Here is a 21,891-nt window from a genome sequence, read left to right as displayed (position 1 = left end):
GGAGGTCCACGGCCAAATCCACTCTGTCTCTAAGACAGGACAACCCATTATAGTGTGTGCTTGCATCCTACCCGAGACATGTTGTCACTTGCTTATAAATTATGTAGGTTAAGAATGTGTACTGGTATGTATGTATGCAAGTATGTGTGTGTGTGTGTGTGTGGCGCGTGTGTGTGTGTGTGTGTGTGTGTGTGCGCATGTGTGTCAGCTATTATTACAAGTATAAAGGCTGTAAACACTTGTGAAAACAGGACAGACTGGTTTAGTAGTTTACATTTAGCTTAGTGCTTCAATTAAGCAGCCGTGTTTCAACATGTGAAGAATTTAAGTATTTTTCTTTTCTTCATCCCCCAGCAGACACGCCCGCCCGCCCGCCCACGCACACGCTAGGGCATTCACTTCTAGTCATTTTTACTAGTTGACTAGTTGCCTAGTTTACTAGTTGACTAGTCGACTAGTTGTTTAACTACCTATTATGTAAATAAATAAAATAAATTAAAAAAATAAACTTTATTTATTTTTTATTTTTTGGGGGAAATAAATATTTGTACATTGAAAAACTGTGTACATGGTGACTATAACTATAATCTACCTGATCTTGAGGCCTACCAAATCGGGAAAAAATAAAAAATAAAAAAAATAAACTTTTTTTCTTTTTTTTTTCTTATCAACTAGTCAACTAGTACCAACAAGGTCGACTAGTGGATTTACTAGTCGACTAGTAAACTAGTCGACTAGTTGCTTAATGCCCTAGCACACGCACACACGCGCACACGCACACGCACACACACACACACACACACACACACACACACACACACACACACACACACACACACACACACACACACACACACACACACACACACACACACACACACACACACACACACACGATGGTTCTATGCTGCTGACTGACATGAATAAGTATTTAGAGCGGTGGAAAGTAATTGATTAAGTAGCCTATACTATAGTATAGGCTACTTAATCAATTACTGAATTTCAGAGATCCATGTTTGGGAACTGCTGGTATAGAGTCTATACCAGCAGTTCCCAAACATTTTGGCCATGTACCCCCATGTTACCTCCAGACCTAGCTGATGCACCACTGCACTGGTTCCCATTTGAAAGTTGCTGACCTACAAGCTTGCAGGGCTGCCCCACTAGGGTGGGCAGGACGAATATGGGTGGGCGTCCCAGCACGTCCCTGCACCGCGGCGCGTGCAGGGACTATGGTATCCAATCCATAGTCTATGCTATCCATAGTCATGCTATCCATCGTGGGACTATGGGACTATATATCTATATTGATATCTAATCTATCCATCTATCAATCTTCTTCTTTCAACAGTAACCCAATTTCCTTCAGCAGAAATGAAAAATCCCACCCGTGTGAAGTGATTGGTGCAACTCCGTGCGGGGGTCCCCAGGGGGCCACGGCCAGGGTGCCGGCCCGGTTCCGGCGAGCCGCCCCACGTCCGAAACGGTAGAGAAATGAGATAGTTACCATGTGGGGGTCTCTGGGGAGTCCCCGGGGGGTCCCCGGAACATCCAGACCCCCAGGAACGCCGAATGCGCCCAGGGGGCCGGGCCTATTCCGGCGAGCAATCCCACGTCCGAAACGGTTGAGAAATGAGTTACCGTTAGGTTAGGTTGCGCACAGGTGGTGAAAAACAACCATGCTATTTTCGTGCTCAGACCCAGGCACCCACCCAGCCAGGCACACACATAGCTCCGGGACCGCAAGGGAGTGGTTGCACCACTCAAAAAGTGTATCGGGACATCCCTAATATATATAAATATAAATGTATTCAAATATTTGCACATTTCCATGCCTTTTCAAAAAGCCTATAGAAGATCACAACTATAGTCCACAAGCTATGTGGAGGTAAGTTATGAGCTTGTAGATCTGCTTTTTTTTAATAGACAAAGTATAAAATATGGTGATTAAGGACCCAATTTGAGTGCACAGTACAATGGTTAATAATAATATTGATTGATTGATTGACTGATTACCGACATCTACATTGACACATTCATAATGATAAACATAGGCTAATTATATGTACTCACTGATTAGATTGGTCACTGACAAAAATAAACACGACAGCTTATTTTCCCTTTTCAGATCAATATTTAACTATTTAGTGGAAGAGGCTTACATGCAGGCTTTCACTTCAGACATATACATATAGTATGCATGTGGACAAGTGTAATAATAGCATGTTAGCCTATAACAAAAGTTCACAGTTGAAAAGCTCTCAGAAATGTCTACACTATTTTTGTATCACAGTTACAGTCCCATCTGTTCCTTCCATGTAAATGTCTAGCCTACACAAAGAGTGCCCATGGTTTACTTTAGCCTAAATAGATTGTACATTTTTTAATTAATAATCCTGCATTTAAATTCATATCGCATATCAAAAAATATATGCCTATGCTGCCTTTAGGTTGCAAAGATACGAAATGCCTTTGGTAAGCTGCTTTGAGCTTTTAATTGCTTGTAGGCTATAATGATTAATGACAATAAACTGAGATCATTAAAACAACATGTGTGTTGCGATTCTGCGAATGTTAAATTATAGCCTAATAAACGAATTTGCTAAATCCTAATGTAGCCTATTCATACTCACTTTGGGTAAGGGTTTGAAATGTTGAAAAATGTACAAGAGGAAATAACTCACCATGTCTGTCCAGGTGTGTAGGAGGATGAAGAACGGATACAAAAATAAAACAATAAAACCCGCTTCAAGTTAAAGTTGCAGAGTTGACTCTGACGAGCAACGCGTCGGACTCAACGCAACACTTTCACAATAAAAGCTATTACGTGACACAGCTGGCTCCATTTATACAGCGCGCGCGGCACGTTCATGTGATGCGCGCGCATGTGTGCGTGTGGTGTGTGTGTGCGTGCGCGCTTAGTGGAGTGGAGTGAGTGCATGCCAGGCCAAGATCATCGTGTTCTCAATCTGTACTTCTGTAGCCTACCTACCAGTGATGGAGAATACTCGGGTAGTCTACTCACATTTTTTTACTTGAGTAAAAGTATCAATACAATACCACCACAATGTGTAAATACTGTAATACACCGTTACAAGTAAAAGTCTGGTATTCAGAATTTTAGAAGAAGTTCACAGAAGTTCCCAAAGTAAAGGTGGAGTAAAAAGTATAATTATTCGCCTCTGAGATGTGGAGTAGTACAAGTAGGCTATTGAATACTGGAAACTCCACTAAAGTAAAAAGAAAACAAAAAATCCAAAAAGTAGGCTACTGTAGGGCAGGCCTACTTAACCCTAGCCTAGAACACTAAACATATTTTTTGTTACACCATCACTAAACAGTAAAAATGGGTATATTTTACACAATAAAAATATTCGTAAAATATTCTCCTTTGGTCCACCCGATCCTGGGACATCACTGACTCACTGTATAAAAAACATTAAGGAAAACTCCTTAGACCGAGACTAGTGAAGGAAAAAAACAAACAAAAAGTCTATTGTGGGTGTATGGGTTCTTTCTCATCACGCTATCACTAGACACGGGTGAAATTCACCCGAACACCTGCCTGTAGAAAAAATGTGGGCTAGCCTGGGCAGCATTCCATTTCGTGTTTATGATCCGGTCGGGAGCGGATGGTAACTTTCGTCATGTTGTAGTCAATGATTTGTAGTCAGCTGGCAGGAAACCACAAGGCGGAATCAGTATTATGAATGGGTACTTTCTTATTGCACCTTGTGGTTTCCTGCCTGATGACTACAAATCTGACTACAACGACGTAAATTACCATCCGCTCCACACAGCGATTTTGGAACACAGACCAGGCTTTCCTCCAAGGTGGAAAGCCTGGTGACGCGAGGTTAGATGTGGGCAGAGAAACAAACCATATATGATGTCACTGAGCATCATGAAGGTACTGAAAGATCCACCCACCTCAGACATCAGCAACATTATGAAAATTACAAAAATATAATTGTCCGGGTGAAAATCACCCGTGTTTAGTGTTCTATGGTTAAATATAGGCTATACTTATTTACTGTCCACCAGTGAATACATGAATTGTGTTCTCAATCTGTACTTGATACAAGCAATAGCAGGTAGGCCTTCCCTATAGATTTTCAACCTTTTCCATTTCACAGCCCCCCAGATTGACGTGCATTAGATCAGTGGTATTTTCTCTATTCTAATTTATGTAATTTCTCAGATTTCTCGTGTCCCCAGTTCAAATATGATTATTCTGGGGTGTCCCCAGTTCAAATATGATTATTCTGGGGTGTCCCCAGTTCAAATATGATTATTCTGAGGGGTCACGGCCTGAAATGGTTAAGGACCACTGCATTAGGCCAGGGGTTGACGTGGGGTCCGGTGAGCCCAGGCGGGAGTAGCTACTTGAGAGGGGGTCCCTAGCAAAGTTGTGAGCTTGTAGATCTGCTATTTAAAGAAAAAATGGGGGTCCCTGGCACAAAATATTTTCAGACGGCATCATGGCCATCTACCTGGTCCCTGGGGACCAGGTAGATGATGCACACCGTGTACTTGCTGTTGTGCTCGTAGTGGTGCAACCACTCCTATACGAAGCTTTGTGTCGTCTGTCTCTGGCTGTGTCCCTGGGTCCGAGCATGAAAATAGTGTTGGTTTTCATCAGCAAGTGTCACTGTTGTGCAGCCAGCCCCACACACACAAACTCTGTCATTTCTCGACTGTTTCGGACGCGAGGCGGCTCGCCGGAACCGGGTCTGGAAGTTCCGGGAACCCCCCGGGGACCCCCACACGGAGTTGCACCACTCACTTCACATGGGTGTGATTTTACTCTTAGTTGGCTCTCTCTATTCTATCCCTTTATTTGCTGTGTTTGCCGTTATCTATGCTGCTGCATTGTCTGAAGGAAGCACGTACTCTTATGTACGTGTACACAAGATGTAATAATAAAGTACAAACTTGAACCTTGGAAGTGATTGACCAGAGATCATTCCCCATCATGTTTATTCACCTCCCATAATGTTAATTGGACCCATCCAACAGATCCAGACACAACAATGCGTCTTCTTCCTCTTCGTCCACTTCTGAGGTTAAAACTATCATCACAGAACAGACACCATTCTGTTCATACAACAGCTGTTTGTGTCAAAAATAGGATTTGATTTTCAATTGGCCGTATTGGATTATACTAGTAGGCATTTACGTTGTTGGTTAGGGTTGAATTAGGTATGGTATTCTATTTTATTTGTAGGCAGTTTGTATATTGTTTTTCCTGTTTGTATGTGGGACTAGAAACAGTAGTCTGTAAGTAATATGCCGGGTGTCTAGCTAAATCCGGCATATTTACATGAAATCATGTGTATTGATTGAAAAGTTCATTAGCATACACCGTCCCGGAAATAAATAGTAAAAGTAAAGTAAAATAATAGTAATAGTGCTTGCCATGAAAGACCATTAACATGAATTCACTTCACTATGATCTAGTGTTAACAATACAAATGTTTATTTTACTTTATTTTTTTTATTAAAGTGATTGGATTCTAAAAGCACTTCACAGAAAGAATTACAAAAAGGTAGTGAATTACTGACCCATGGATTCTGCAAAGACTATAGGACAACACTCGTTGAGAAGAGAAACGCAACAATCATCACAGTCAGGATGGGGAGGCAACACGGATGCGGTTTTCGCTGTTGCAGGGGTCTTCAACGCTTTTCAGGCCATGGACCCCCTAGCTGAGAGGCAAGAGACAGGAAGCAGGGACCCCCATATTGTATAAAATAGTGTTGTGCATATTAAACTCCTTCATAGATAGCTTCTATGTTAATGCATATTTTCAGTCAGTTAACCACTTTAAACCCCCAATACTTGCACTTGGGCTAATCTGGCACCTCACTGTAGTAAGTCTGAGGACCCCCTAGGGGTGCCGGACCCCCCGTTGAAGACCCCTGCTCTGGTGGATGGAGGTTCGAGGGATTCATTCGTAAGGCATGTAGCAGCAAAGCGGAGTGTCCGGTTGCTCCGTCTTTTTTTGTTTGATTTCCAAACGATTAAAAATATAATATATTGCACTTTTTAAGACAGAAATTAAATTATAATCTCACAGGTAAAATGAGTCGAGCTAAACTCAGTCTGCCGTGCGATGGTGTCGCTCACCTTCGAGGTGCTGCGAGTGATATTTTTGTGGTTTGAAACAAAAAGTTTTCTTGTTAAATAGTTAAGGCTCTATATTCCGATTATGAGTAATCATTGCTCTAGACCCGAGTTTGTTCAGTAACAGCTGGGGTCTCCCCAGCTCTTTATAAAATGTACTGTAAACTGATGAACGGGGTTCTCTCTCCTGATTGAATGAACTTGGTGTCCATTTGAGTGTCGAAATTTTGTCTGCTCGTTTTCGTTTAACCAATGAAGACCTGGATGCGGATCTGTGTCACTTTAGCGTTTAACCACATTAACACCATCGGGGCCCAGGGCGGAGATCACCGTCAAGTTCAAGGTCAAGTGCCCCAGACGGAGATTGATAAACGGGATGGAGATTAATGATATCAAAACCGATCGCATCGCTCCACAGCCTAGGAGCGCTTGTTGCCCAATCCTCGGTGTTGCACAACAGTGAGACGTCATCGAAAATGTTCCCTGCCTGTTTAGCGGACGAAAACGAAAATCTTAAAACGTTCATAAGTCGCGATCTAAATCATCCCGTCTAATTATGAAAAAAGATCCTGTGTTAGACGGCGCTCCGCGGTCCAGTCGCTAGTCGCGATAGATTTATTCTTACCTCCCGTTGTTGTCGATCGACTCTAGAGTGGTGTGGCTATTGTTAGCTGCTACACAGACATTCACAACAACTTCCGGTGCGCCGGTAAAAGTGGTCCGGGCGCTATAAATGATGGGCACATTTTATTAATGGATTAAATAGGTCCGGGCCATCAAGGTGTTAACCATTATTTTATACTTTAGCTGTTGAAAAATAGCAGATATACAAGCTCATAGCGCGGCACCGAGTGCCGTGCGACGAGCTTGTGGATCTGCCATCTTTTTTTTTTTTTTTTTTATCGTGAAAATTTGTACAAATCTTTGAATATATATTCTTTCACAGTGAACGTTTTTAACTCAAATATTTTCTTCTGTATTTTCTGTTTACTAAAGAGCTGTAGAGAGACGTGGAGAGAGACCCCTGTTACTGAACAAACATTGAGTACTATCCGAATATGGAGCTACTTAACACTTATTTTTAACAAAAGATAACATCACTTACACCCTCCCTGTTCGTGCGACAGAGTATAATTTAGACAGAGCAAGTACTAACAGGTACCACCATAGTCATGCAGTGGTTGATGGTTCCTTTTAGCTCATCTTTTTGGGAAAGGCTTCACTGTCCAGCTGAGACCACTCAGCTTGTTTTGCATACTGATCACCGAGCAACGACGTCGTCCATTCTGTGGCTCTGTTTTTTTTAGTGGTACGTTAAACCACGTCTAGCTGCCTTGAACCAACTACTTGCAACGGAACTTCTTTTAAAATAAAAGGTCGTTATTTGTCGTTGGCACGAAGATCACTTTTCTCGCAGGACGCACACGCCTGCGTCGCAGCGCTGTGTGGCCATGGAGGTGACCACCTCCCAGCTGTCGATCACGGGGTCGTAGCACTCGATGCTGCTTAGCAGAGAGTTGCCGTCGTACCTGCAGACCAGAGAAACCCAGATCAACGAGGATTGTGCTACTCTCATGGATTAAGCAGTGGTTCTCAACCTTATCAGGACGCGACCCCCCAAAATAAATTGAACTGGGGACCCCTCCAAATCAATCCACTCTCCTGAAAAACACTTGGAATTGTAGGAGATGAGGCATTCCATTTAGTCTGACCCAGTTCCCATAGATAGAAATTGTGAAAATAGCAGATCTACAAGCTCACATGCCTCACAATATTTGACCAGTTTGTATAGTATAGTTTGTTGATTACATTTGATGCAGTAATTACAAATGTATTAAAAATGTCTAAATTCTCACTTTACTGTCATCTGGGGAACCCCTCAAAATCATTTGGGGAGCCTCCTGGTGGTCCTGACCCAGAGGTTGAGAATCACTTAACTGGATTAAAGCAAAATACACACACTAGCACTATGTTTCAAATTATAAACGTAAAAAATGTGGGTATTGACACATTTTTCCCTAGAATAGAAATCCCTACTTTTCCCATAAAATAAACAAGTAAAAACCTCACTTCTGCTACCGATTCCATATTACGAGTAAACAATTATGGTTATATTTTCTATAAAGCAAATGTTCATTTATTAATTATTATTAAAATTATTTTATGATTCTAAATAAAAGTACCCCATTCAGATTGGATATCAGAATGCGGAAATATCTAGATTTAGTTTAATTATGTACTTTCTGCTTGCTGCCATTATTAGGAGGTAGAAATATTTGTAGGGCTCTGTTCTTAACATTGCATCTATGATCTTTCTCCAGGTGAAAAACTATTAGGGTAAATACTTTTTAGATTTAACAAGTAAATCCGGACCACCGGGCCATTTATATTGTCAACCCCTGCATAGTTAACGGTCTATTCTGAACCCCCTCAAGGAACCCAGAGGGTCCCTGGAGCCTGGACCTCACTTGGAGAACCACTGTCCTAGATTATTTTTTAATTTACATGCTGGTATCGGATCGGTACTCGGGATCGACCGGTACGCAAGTTATCGGGTATCGGAATCGGTATGGCGAAGGAGAAAATGGTACGGGCACATCTCTAGTCTTACCCAGCGATGGCATAGAGGCGGCCACGCAGCACGGTGGCTCCTACGTAACAGCGAGGGGTGGTCATACAGGCCACGGTGGTCCAGTAGTCCGTTCTGATGTTGTACACCTCCACAGAGTCCAGGTGGGACGTCCCGTCGAAGCCCCCCACCACGTAGATGTGGTCGTTGAGTAATGCCACGCCCGCCCCTGGAACAGATCGACAGCCAATCGGATCAAATTGCACACAATAGCTTGTAGGGATGGGACAATAATCGCATTGTTTATCGTGATAAACTAGGGTACTACTATGAAACAGACCTGTAAAGAGAGCATTTGGTACGCTCTTATTTCACTCCACACAAATCGATGGGGGTCCAAATTGTTAACAAAAGTGGCATTTTAAGTTTTAAGCACATTTTCTTTTATTAAGTAAAAGTACCTATATCCAATACTGCAATGTAGAAGTACTCTAGTACTCTATTGACATCAAAATGTACTTAAAAGTATGAAAAGTAAAAGTACTCATTATGCAGAATGTTCTGTTTCAAATATTTTGAACATAGCAGATCTACAAGCTTATAGATCATTGTTGCACAGCACAATGGAAAATGTGTGAATAATAAACAATAATAAACCTACCTGATCTCTTGGTGGCCATTGGAGTGACACTGGTCCAGTGTCCTGTGTGTGGGTCATACCGTTCCACAGAGTTGAGGATGTTTAATCCATCGTAGCCACCTGTGGTTCAAGAAGAATTAAATGAAACAATTTTCTGGAAAACAGCACAAACCTTTTCATGTCAAGGACCCCCAAATATATATATTTTTTTCAGAGATTTGCCCAAATTTTCAAGATGTAACTAGAAAAAGTGCTCCTCGGAGCACAGGTCTCCACCAGGCCCGGTCAGGTTGTGGCCTCCTGGTGGCGCTATAATAGGCCAATGTGAAAATGGTGCCATTTCTTCTGACACCTTTGATGGCAATGACGCACAAATTAAAAAATGTGTGTTTGCAAAAATCCACCGCTATAACAGGCCAATGTGAAAAGGGTTGGATTTATAAAAATAATCTTTTATTTATGCATTTCTTTTTACAAAAGTCACCCTCCTGGTGGTGCAAAAAAGGCAGATATGAAAAATGCAGGTGAAAGGTTTTTCCTTTTTCATGCAAAGTTTCACACATATCAGTGCAGTTATACGTAAAAATGTGAAAATCTGCCTCATGGAGGCGCTATAACAGGCCATTCTGGAAGATTTGGGGCAGAGGTTCGTGGTTGTCATGCAGTAAGTCATGCATCAATCGTACCAAAACACAGACAGAGAGACATACCTAAACAGTATATGAGTCCGATGGCGACCACCAGCCCCGCCCCCTCCCTGGCGGTCTGCATGTCTCCCAGCATGCTCCACTGGTCGATGTTGGGGTCGTAGCGCTCCATGCTGGTGTGCCGGCGGCTGCCGTCGAAGCCTCCTGCCACGTAGATCATGTCTGCGGAGAACCAAAACCAAAACAGAGCTGGGCTTTTGTAGAATTTGTAAAAAAAAAGAAAAAAAAGAAGAAGCATACCCTTGATTTCATACTCCATCTTGACATCATGTCACATGTCAAGATGGAACGTCTTATTTTTGTAAGCTGATAATCCACCGTCTAGCAGTGTTCCCGCCACAGCCACCTTGGTCAGGGCACCAAGACCAAGCCAAGCGTTGCCTAGCGACAGGAACGCTGCTAGGCGGTGGATATCAGCTTACATAAATAAGACGATCTTAAAGGAGCATTCAGTGATTTGGAAAAAACCCCGGTCCGCCCAGGTAACAAGATGTGCACATGCACACGCTCTACAGTGGGGGACGTACAACAAACCAACAGCACGTGGAGGAACTCCTTATATGGTCAGCACACTTTATAGTAGGGAGGGTTATCCAAAAACGAAGAAAGAATAAGTGATATTTGAATTAAGTGAAATCACTGAATATACGCTTTTTTTCCGAATCCATTAACCATTATTTTATACTTTAGCTATTGAAAAATAGCAGATATACAAGCTCAGAGTGACACAGAGTGCATTTTCTAACTCAAATTTGGAACAAAATATACAGGTCGACAACCAAATACATATCATTTTGAGGGTCCTTGACATGAAAAGGTTTGATTATCACTGACATAGAAACATAGGTTTTTCAGAAAACTGTTATAGGATTTAGAAGACATTTTGTAGAATCTGGTCTAATGTCACTTGCCGTTTACATTTCTCAAGCAATCAACCAGTCAATCAATGAAAATCTCCTCTCACCTCCGAGCGTGGTGGCTCCAGCGAGGCCACGGCGAACGTTCATGGTGGCCACGGTGTACCAGACGCCGTCCTCGTCTGCCGTGTAGTCCAGACACTCCACGGAGCTGAGGCGTGAGCGGCCGTCGTAGCCTCCGATCACGTACACACGGTCGTGGAGCGACACGGTGGCCACGTAGCGCCTCTTCCGTGCGATGTTCTGCAGAAAGCACCAGGGCGGGGCGGTTAGTCAACACTTAAGGAATTATGGACATACAAGGTTTCTGCCTGACACCAACGATACAGTGTATATTTGATACTTACAGGTAGGAAACTCCATTCTTGGGTTTTAGGATCGTATTTCTCAACTATGTCTATGGGGGACTGTTGGCTGCCAAACCCTCCGATTACCAACAGAACTTCTTTGGCACCTGGAAAATAGGGATAATAAATAAGTTCTTACATCAATAACACAGATATAATACATAATAGTGCTTATTGCTTTTAACACATTAATCGAGTGTTTAAAAACATCAGTAGGTCTCCCTCTGCGTATCTAAACCAATCACAATACCTACCCAAGGGGACACAGGGAGAACATGCAAACTCCACACAGAAAGGCCCTTTCGCTAACTCCACCTAGGATATTGGCGCTGATGATGCGGAGGAGAGAACACGCTATATATAAAGGACAGTAACAGTACCTAGTCTGGACCGTTTATCACTCCTCATACAAAGCAGTGATTCTCAACCTTGAGCGCAATCCCCCAAAATAATCATATTTGAACTGGGGACCCCCCACTCTGAGTTGAGGCATTACATTTTGTTTGACCCGTTACACATATAAATACTGCGTAAATAGAAGATTGTGAGGCGTTGTGAGCTTGTAGATTTTGACTCTCTTACATTATTTGACAATTTGTGTTTGACCAGTTATATAGTTATATTAGTTTGTGAATTACTTTTGACGCAGTATTATGTTCTTTTTTGGGTTTCATGACTTCTTTCTTTAGGTATTAAAAAGATCTCAACAGACCTCAAACTGGCACTTTCACTGTCATCTGGGGACCCCTCTGGGGGTCGGGACCTACAGATTGAGAACTACCGATATAAAGCACATAACAGTACCTAGTCTGGCCTGCGTGCGAGGACCCTGCATCTCACTCCTCAGCTCGGGACGCAGGTGGAACTTCTTGGCTTCGTCGACGAGGTCTCGACATGGAAGACTGCAGCGTATTAGTGGCTGGAATAAGATTGACAATTGAAAATACCTCAAAAAGAACCAAACAAGACATACAAAGCCGCTGCTTCATAAGAACCACATACATTACGTTGCATTTTGTCTCCCTGCTCTTCTATTGAGACATTTAGATCGTGTCAAGGTCATGTCTCACCTAGACACAGGATTACGACGCCATCAAGGCACGACAAAACACATTTTAATCGACAAAATCAACTGTAGATTTAGTCGACTAAAGCTACACTAATACTAAAACAATGACTAAAATATAACTAAATGGAATCTTATTCAAAAGACTATGACTAAAACTACATCAAAACTTGCTGTCAAAATGAACACTAATGTACCCACTAACCTCGGAGTCGATGATGTCTGTGATGTAGCGGGGGGTTAGTAAAGGCATCCGGACAAACGCCAGCATGTCGGATAGACACAGTTCCCTCTCCTTCCGGTTGTGTTTGACCCAGTTCAGTACGGCCTCAAACACGGGCTCTTCTGAATCCACCTGAAAAAAATCATGATCATGATGAGGTTAATATTGTCTCTGTCGGGTGGAAAGGTCCAAAACTGTTACTTTTCAGATAAAATTCAAAAACAGCAAAAGGAGCAGCTCTAACAAGCTAAAAATGTCCAAGTAAGTCTAACATGTCTATGGCTTATTCATCCTCTTCTGTAGTTTAAATACAGATATCCTCAGGCTCTTCTCCGAACTGCTCTAAAACCAGGCAACAATGGTTCTAAATGCTTTGTTCAGTTTGCAGGCAAATCCCATTTGTTTCTTAAATCTGATCTTTAGGACTGACTGTCTACACCGTTATTAAATCTGATATAGGACTGACTTCTAGTCCCTAGTCCTAGTACAGGTCCCATGTACTTTTCACGGTCCTTGGAGGGGTTCCAGGGGGTCCCCAGCAAAGTTTGTTACCTTGGCTTTCGAAGAATAGCAGATATACTGAGAGCTTGTATGTGAAAGGTGTTGAATAATTATGTTTTAACACACATCTCCTCTTCTGGAGGGTACAAAACATTTTAAGGTGTGTGAGTGTGTGTGTGTGTGTGTGTGTGTGGGGGGGGGGGGGGGGGGGGGCTCCGTGGCCAAATACATAACAATTTGGGGGTCCTTGGCACGAAAATGTCTGAGAACTACGTGGGTGTAGAAACACTTGCTTGTGTAAATCGTGTTACACCAGGAACTTCAGGAAGTTGGACTCCAACCAACTAAAAACAAGAGGAGCTATAAATCACCGTCAGTGCAACAAATCCTTAGTATTAGAGAGGGTGTGAAATGGTGTGTCTGCCCCTCAATAACGTGTACCGTCTCGTTTTAATTCTCTTAAGTGCACAAATGGCAGGAAGAGAGAATCCTTTTGAGGGAATTGGTTGATCTATAAATCACGGTGGTGATAATAACCGTGGTTTCACAAAGTCGAGGCGTGCGGTTTTACAGACAGGAATTTCCAGGGCCAGGGAAAAAAAGGAATAAAAAAAAAGACTTACTTAATTCAGTGTTTGCTTCTCTGCAATTTCACACTCAGACATATCCACACATAAGGCATCATTGGGGGGGCCCCTCTCACCTGCACCCCCCACATCTCCCACCCCACACTGAGGTTACAGCCTGTATTGCCATGTCTGTTTATTATAAGACTTCCATGAAGTCACTTGTAATTTGTAAATACTCGTAGTTGCTGGTTGCACATTTTTCCCCCTCCCAAGACTTTTTCTACAAGCTACAAGCTCACAGCACATCGCATTGCATCCCATTGTGACCTTTTAAATGGGCTATTTTCCAGTAGCCACTAGCGCTCATATGGCCTAGAGTAGACCCAGTCACTTCTTTTGGTCTCGTTTTCATAGACCTGGATGCTCGTTTCCATCGCAGCATCTGGCAACACTAGCTACAGCAGGTTGGTGCGTGTTTTTGCATTCTCCAACTCTAGTTATTGCAACAGCACAAAGAGGCAGCCAAAGCTAAACATTGTAATTCACTCAGGTATAGATATTATGCCATGTCAGGTATCCTTGCATTGACATGGGCCCCAACAGTGGGGGAGGGGGTGGAGGTCGCCAGGGAAACAGAAGGTCATTGGTTCGCATTCCGGCCCCAGGTCTATGTGTCAAATCATAGATATAAAACCCTAGATGCCAAGGCATGCTGCCACTCAAGTGACTACTGGCTTATCACTGAAATCATCATCTTTGGAGTGGACAAAACCCCACCCTTCCTGTCAACACTCTGGGCCCCCTCACTTACAATATATACACCAGCGCAAAAAACCTTGGTGTCATATTCCACAGTAATTTCAAATTTGACAAACAGATTAGCTGTGTTTTCAAAACAAGCTTTTATCATCTTTGCCTACTCGCCAAGGTCAAACCGTATCCCCCCCAAACAATTTGAAACTGTGATCCACTCTTTTATCTCCTCAAGGCTGGAATATTGTAATGCCCTATATTATGGTATGGACCAATCCGCACTCAGACGTTTGCAATTAGTCCAAAATGCTGCTGCCCGCCTTCTCACCGGGACCAAAATGTGACCACATCACACCAGTCCTAACCGTTGGCTCCCGATCAAACAAAGAATAGATTTTAAGGTAATTTTATTTACTTTTAAATCCCTAATTGGCCATTCTTGTTGTCTATGCCTCCTCGTGTTTGTATACATGCTATGTTCCTTGTTTTTTTCTTGATTTGCTTGATGTAACGTGCCTTTATTTTCTCCTGTGAAGTACTTGGTCAATTTCGGTTGTGTGAAATGTGCTATATAAATAAAAGGTTGATTTGATTTGATTTGATTTGATCACAGCACGTCTTTTCCGGGACAGCACGGGATGTTTACATTGCCTCTGATTGGCTACCGAGCGTACACTCTGTGACGCACACAAAATATTCTGTGACACACACGGAAGCTTGCACTCCCTGTGAGATACAATATTTTGTTTTTAGTTAGTGTTCGTCAGTGTAAAAAAGATAGTCAGCAAACATTTTCCGCCATAGTTTCAGTCGATGAAATGGAACAGTGCCCACCTGTATCTCGTCACACTTGATGAGTTTCTCCACCTCGCTCTGGCCGAGCAGCATGAACTCCTCGTGCTGGACCACCTCAGGGAAGTGCTTCTGGGAGAAGAGCTCGGCCGCTTGCATCAGGTCCAGGCAGTTGTGCGTGTCGGCAAAGTCTCGGATGCCCAGGCAGTTGGTGGGGTCCAGCTGGCCATCCAGGAAGTCACAGCACGCACGCTTCACACCTGACCAACAGCACACGCACGTATATTAACACAATATATTTTGTATATGTAAAAAAATATATATTTTAGAAAATAAAATTATGAAGTTCTAGTATGTTGTTCTGCATACTGTTTTCAAAGCGACTTACAGCAAGCAAGAACAACACATACATAAAGATAGTCATAAGTAAACCTAACTTCCATCTGACCACTTCAAATGCTCCAATGAATCAAGTTTCAAGGCACAAAATATCACTAAAACTAAAATGAAATTTTATTCAAAAGACTATGACTAACAATGTATTTATGTCCACACACGGGGAAAGCATACAGGGACAAATATTTTAGGTGCAGTAAAGGTTATTCAGTGTCATTCAGCACTCGATGAGCACAAGTAGCAGCACCTGCGTCATACAGTATATGGCAGCAGAGACGCAATAGAGCAGAGCGCAATCCTTTGCCAAATTTTACTCAAAAGAACTAAATCAAAATGTGCAGCCAAAATCAACACTGCTGGTACCTTTGAGCTGCAGCAGGCAGGCTGCAGGCAGCAGCTCCTGGACGTTCTCCACGGTCACCAAAACGGTCTCGGTGTAGACGAAGTCCAGCAGGATCTCCATGGTGGAGGCGGTCAGACCCTGGATGTCCACGAACGACTTACCCTTCTCTGAGAGCTGGAAGGAAGGAAGGACGCGCACGCACGCAACATTTTTCATGAATTAAAAACAAATTCAATGGTTTTTTTCAGTAATTTCATGAAGAAATCAATGACAAATCTATAAACAAATTCCATTAATTAGAAAACAAATGTTTAAGAAGTAGTTAAAATAGACAATCTACAAGCTCACAACGCAGCTTGTACATCTGCTATTTTCACTAGTTTGGGTCCGGAGCAAACATCTAATTTCTTTTTTTTTTGGGTCACGGGCTTAAAGACTTTGTCTTAGGGGATGCTCATTGTAGGGATACAACAGTTAACGGTTAAGTTAATCGATCATAAAAAGTCACCAATATTAACGGATCAAATAATACGATTTTCACAAGTAGTGAAAACAGCTCTACAAGCTCACAACGTGTCTCTTGCGACGGATCCACGATCGCGCAGCTCGGCTATTCTTGCTATTTTTGCGCAACACCGTTGTACAACGATGTATGAAATGAGGCTTAAGTGGTTAATCAGACTAATTGATTTAGTCGATTATATAGTCTAATTCGTTATTGACACAGACAAAGAGAATGAATGAATGAATGAATTAATGGTCTCAGTAATACTGGTCAAAACATAAAGGGATCTAGGGCTCTCCAAAATGGTGATATCGAAAAATGGGTCCCTCAGCATTGGAATGGGTCACTCACTACTAGTGAACATGGCACAGTAGTAGTCACTGCAGACCTTACCTCACTAGTGAACAACAGTAGTAGTCACTACAGACCTTACCTCACTAGTAAACAACAGTAGTAGTCACTACAGACCTTACCTCACTAGTGAACAACAGTAGTAGTCACTACAGACCTTACCTCACTAGTGAACAACAGTAGTAGTCACTACAGACCTAGCCTGGGGTCCACCTATGCTTTGAGAATCTAGACGCAGTTGCACGACATGAGACTAATTAATTAGAGCGACAGAGGAGTGTGTGTGTGTACTGGTGTGCGTCAATTTAACAAAGGTGCAGATGAGTGATCGACGTTTGCGCTACTCTATGCCGAATTGAAGTGGACTCTCTCTTTTTTCTTCTTCCTGGAAATAAAAACATCTGGGTTTCCGAGGCTACTACAGACCTTACCTCACTAGTGGACAACAGTAGTAGTCACTGCAGACCTTACCTCACAAATGAACAGACCTTACCTCACTAGTGAACATGGCACAGAAGTAGTCACTGCAGGCGGCGAGGACGATGCGGTGGGCAGGGAAGTCGGCGGTCTCCACCCGCAGTGTGATGTCACACAGCGTGTTGCTCTTACGCAGCGCGTTCATGGCGTTCAGGATGGACTTGGCGTGAGAATTGGTCATGATGTCTTTGGGAGCCATGGCGACCAATGAGGCCACTGGCACAGTCTCAACACTGGAATCTGGTCCCGAGGTAACGAAACAAACATGAAACCAGGATTATAAGAGTTAACTAAAACTAAGACTAAAACTACGGTAAAATGGGAAAAATATTGTGACTGAAACTAAAATAAAAAATAAAGGTGCCGCAGGGGCAGACCGGCGGGATAAATGTGATAAATGCTCCGGTTGTACTAGCCCCTCTCGGGACCCCCTCGGTTGAGCTCTTTTCATCGCTCACCTGTAGGGTCCCTTTGCATTTATTCCACTCTCTATGGTAGACAGCTGTACATACCCTCCATTCAGGCCGTGCTGCGCTCCGCTTAAGTGGTGGTGAGATGTTTCAAAGATGCATAAAGCGGCTATAGGAGACAACGGAAACGTGGGAGAAATTTCATTTGGCGCAGATGCCGTTAAGTATTTTTAAGTTAAGTTAAGTACTTTTTTTTCCAGTTTTGGCTGCTCTGAAATTCTCTCTTCCTTCCTTGACTTCCTTATTGACTTCCCATTGTACCGCCTCCCGCACCGAGACTGGCTAGCTGCGCGTCCCTACGTTCCTGCCTCTGATCTGCTCTGTCGCAGCTAGCTAGGGACCCTACGGGTGAGCGATGAAAAGCTACTAGCTCCGTTTGTAACCTCTATATCTACGCTGCTGCGCTTAGCTCCGAGATGAGGTTCAGAGAAAAGCTAACCCTGCGCTGGTAGAATTGGAGTAGAGCCCGTCGACAAGTAGTGGATTAAAACCCTTTCGCAGTATTTATTTCAAAAAGTAAAGGTATCGATAGGTAGATAGTAGATACAGTTGAAAAAACTTAACATAGGCCCCTTTTTAACTGAGGCATCAAACAACCGCTTAAATCAGGCTTAAATAAAAATGTAGTCCAGTCAACCCCCGTTGGCATGCACAGTACTGCTTCCGTAAGATTGCATTGGGAAAACCGAGGAAACAAATCGTACTGGCTGACAAAAAACCACTTTGTAAGCGGTTGTTTGATGCCTCAGTTAAAATGTTAGGGGCCTATGTTAAGTTCTTCAACTGTATCTACCTATCGATACCTTTACTTTTTTAAATAAATACTGCGAAGGGGTTTTAATCCACTACTTGTCGACGGGCTCTACCCAGCTAGACTCCAATTCTACCAGCGCAGAGATAGCTTTTCACAGAACCTCATCTCGGAGCTAAGTGCAGCAGCGTAGATATAGAGGTTACAAACGGAGCTACGTTTGTACTCACCCATTAAATAATTCCAAAGACGTGGAGTGAGATATTGTCCTCTAGTTTCACATCCATGTGAAAGTTCTGGCACAAAACGTGTATTTAGTCAAATATTTGTGCTTCCCTGGTCAATTGGTGATGACGTTTATGATGATCAGAGGAAGTTTTGATTAATTCAGTCCAGCTGTCATTTGGGCCCCTCGCCCAGAGAGAAAGCCGTCCGGGTGCAGCTTGTGAAAAAGTGGAGATTTTGACTAAATACACTTTTGTGCCAGAACTTTCACATGGATGTGTAGACTGTAGACCTAGAACGCCTGTGATCATTTAATTAACTTCGTACATTTTCATGTATCAGAGGCATAGAACGGTCTGCTTAACTTCTGGTCAGGTTCCAAATTGGCGGCCTAAATGTGATAAATGCTCCGTTTGTACTCACCCATTAAATAATTCCAAAGACGTGGAGTGAAATATGGTCCTCTAGTTTTATATATACCGGGCGAGGGGCGGCCGGAATGATCGATGAACTGATTTTACGAATACGTCCTGTTTACCGCAGATGTCATCACCAATTGACCAGGGAAACACAAAAGTTTGGGTCACACAATTGGCAGGTGGTGCGATTAATTAATTACCCAGCACCTATCGCAAGGCACCTGCCAATTGTGTGACCCAAACTTTTGTGTTTCCCTGGTCAATTGGTGATGACGTCTGCGGTAAACAGGACGTATTCGTAAAATCAGTCCAGCGATCATTCCGGGCCCCTTTGCCCGGAGAGAAAGACGTCCGTGTGCATCCCGGGAAAAAGTGGAGATAATTGACTAAATACACGTTTTGTGCCAGAATTTTCACATGGATATAAAACTAGAGGACCATATTTCACTCCACCTCTTTGGAATTATTTAATGGGCGAGTACAAATGGAGCATTTATCACATAGGCCGCCAATTTGGAACCCGACCAGAAGTTAAGCAGACCGTTCTATGGCTCTTGTATGTGAAATACTGTATATACTGTATGAAACAACAAGAGCCGTTCTAGGGCTAATGGATGTGAAACTAGAGGACAATATCTCACTCCACGTCTTTGGAATTATTTAATGGGCGAGTACAAACTGAGCATTTGTCACATTTATGCCGCCGTTCTGCCGCTGCAACCGCAAGTCTAGGGATTTTTTTTTATTGATTGAAATATTTATTAACAGTTTGCATAATTACAGTACATTTCAAGTACAAACTCAATACAAAGACTGTTAACTGTGAGTGGACGACCCAATAAAGCATTACACTTGTTTACAAGAGGGTCCACCTTGTTCAATTCATCAAAAACATTTTGAGACGTACAAATAGACACTTCTATATAGTCAAAGAACAGAACAGGAATTCATCATAAAGAAACATATACAGTGAGGGGAAAAGGGGGTGGGGGGGATTCAGATTTTACGGGGGGCAGTTTCGAATTGCAGCCGTCCGTAGGTGCCCTTTGAGAGCGGTTTTGAAGGAGTCAAGGGATTCGCATGTCTTAATGACTGTTGGTAGGGCGTTCCACATTTTGGTGGCATAGGGCACTGTTCTATGGCTCTGGTATGTGGAATACAAATGTATTCAGAAACGTACAGAGACATTCTAGGGCTAGACCATGCATATAGGCCTATGTCTAAAACATAACTCTTCAGAAGGTGTACACACACACACACGGGGACATGTACATAATGTTCACAATGTTTACCTCTGTCTTCAGCACCAGTCTCCTCTCTGCTTCCTTCCACACTCCTACAGGTTGGACTCCATGATTACTCAAACTATTAGCTTGTTTTGACTTCTTCCTTTCTGTTTTAAAAGGGCCTAAAAAACAGTTTAGATCAGAAAATGTGTCGCTGTTGCTGCTGGTCCACTCCACATAAACAGTCCGCTACGTCAAGGTACGTAACGTTACGTTACGTTACGTATATTACGTACACTGTAACTGTTACGTCCACACGCCACCACGGCACGTCGCCTCCCCCGAGTCCCCGCAGAGCTTCTCAACTTTTTGAAAAACCCTTCTACCAGTGTATCTCTGATCCATAGCTCGTTCGCATTAGAGCTATGGATCAGAGCTACTACCAGCGGTAGAAAAGGTACTCACTTTTACTGGTACAAACGTATTTCTAGTTTTCTACCATTTGAAAGTATATCCAGGCACCATAATAAGAGATTCGTTTTTACAACTAGGCTATAGCAGTGATGAGTGATTCTTCTCGATCATTTTCATTTCATTTAAAAAATAAGACAAAAAGACATTTGTACATTCTCAAAGTCACAAGGGTCCATTTGTTTCCTAGCTAGGGAGCCTCCTGCACTTTACTGCCGTTGCATTGAGTGGGAAATGTGGGCACGATCTTATAAAAAGTGTGTAGTGTGTAAATACTGTTATGGAACGTGTATGTGACGTGCCTAATGTATAGGCCTAGGCCTATATGGCTGCTATGCAAATTATTGGACTATTTATTTTAATGTGTTGCGGGCTACATTGGAAACAACTTAACAAGTGTTCATGTTGCCATTCGCTTATATTATAACAAGTGACTTTTGGGCTTGCTTTTCTGTAAAGTCACTTGTAAATATAGGTAGTTGCAAGTTGAATTTTCTTGGGTGGGGGCTGTTTCTAAAGTGTATTTAGCTTTTTTGCATAATTGCTAGATAAATAAGGTTTGATTTGATTCGGGCTTGTTTCAGCTATATATAAAAATAGCGGATATCTACACAGTCACAGTGCATCAAATCGCAACAATTTGCGAGCTTAAGATCTAATATTTTCAAATTGTGTGTTTCAGTTATTTTAATTCTACTCCACATTGTACATTTTAATACTCCATTATTATTTGACAGCACAGCTTTAATTATGAAGATACTTTGGAGATTCAGATTTATATCATCGCTAATAAAGCATACATTAAACCATTAGTCCTAGTACATCCTATTACTTCGACTATTAAAAACAGCTGAGCTACTAGCCTCGGAAACCGAGACGTTTTTGGAGTGTGGGTCCTTGATTGTGATTGATTGATATTGAAAAAGTTTGGGAACAACTGTTGTACGGTGTGAGGGACACCGTCGTACCGTACCACCGTCGCCGAGTATACATTTTTATCCGCCCCCCAAGGACGGTCGTGATAAAAACGTGTAGGAGGAGTCTAT

General features: G+C 42.6%; 2 protein-coding genes across 3 annotated transcripts in view; both read right to left on the bottom strand.

Annotated features, from left to right (window-relative positions):
- Positions 1-2,804, bottom strand: part of tuba5 (tubulin alpha 5) — a 10,884-nt gene extending 8,080 nt beyond the window's left edge. The window contains exon 1 of the mRNA XM_079520691.1: positions 2,685-2,804. Coding sequence (XP_079376817.1) covers positions 2,685-2,687 — 3 coding nt within the window. The 5' untranslated portion in view covers positions 2,688-2,804. The remainder of the gene's footprint in view (positions 1-2,684) is intronic.
- A 4,159-nt stretch (positions 2,805-6,963) lies between these two features.
- Positions 6,964-20,692, bottom strand: klhl12 (kelch-like family member 12). 2 transcript variants are annotated; one of them, XM_079494952.1, is made up of 13 exons: positions 20,441-20,692; positions 17,796-17,862; positions 17,300-17,523; positions 15,971-16,124; positions 15,254-15,471; positions 12,579-12,728; positions 12,112-12,226; positions 11,308-11,414; positions 11,008-11,203; positions 10,047-10,205; positions 9,358-9,456; positions 8,739-8,925; positions 6,964-7,656 (listed from the first exon to the last, which is right to left on the bottom strand). In XM_079494952.1, exons 2-13 carry the CDS (start codon positions 17,800-17,802, stop codon positions 7,530-7,532), a joined length of 1,743 nt encoding a protein of 580 aa, XP_079351078.1. In that variant the 5' UTR covers positions 17,803-17,862; positions 20,441-20,692; the 3' UTR covers positions 6,964-7,529. The 2 variants fall into 2 exon arrangements, with proteins under 2 accessions (XP_079351078.1, XP_079351079.1); XM_079494953.1 differs by lacking the exon at positions 17,796-17,862.
- Between the last annotated feature and the right edge of the window lie 1,199 nt (positions 20,693-21,891).

Source organism: Electrona antarctica, assembly GCF_951216825.1.
Source record: "Electrona antarctica genome assembly, chromosome: 2".
In the NCBI taxonomy this organism is placed as follows: Eukaryota; Metazoa; Chordata; class Actinopteri; order Myctophiformes; family Myctophidae; genus Electrona; species Electrona antarctica.
Note: the sequence above shows the minus strand (reverse complement) of the source record. Positions and strands in the feature narration are given on the sequence as shown.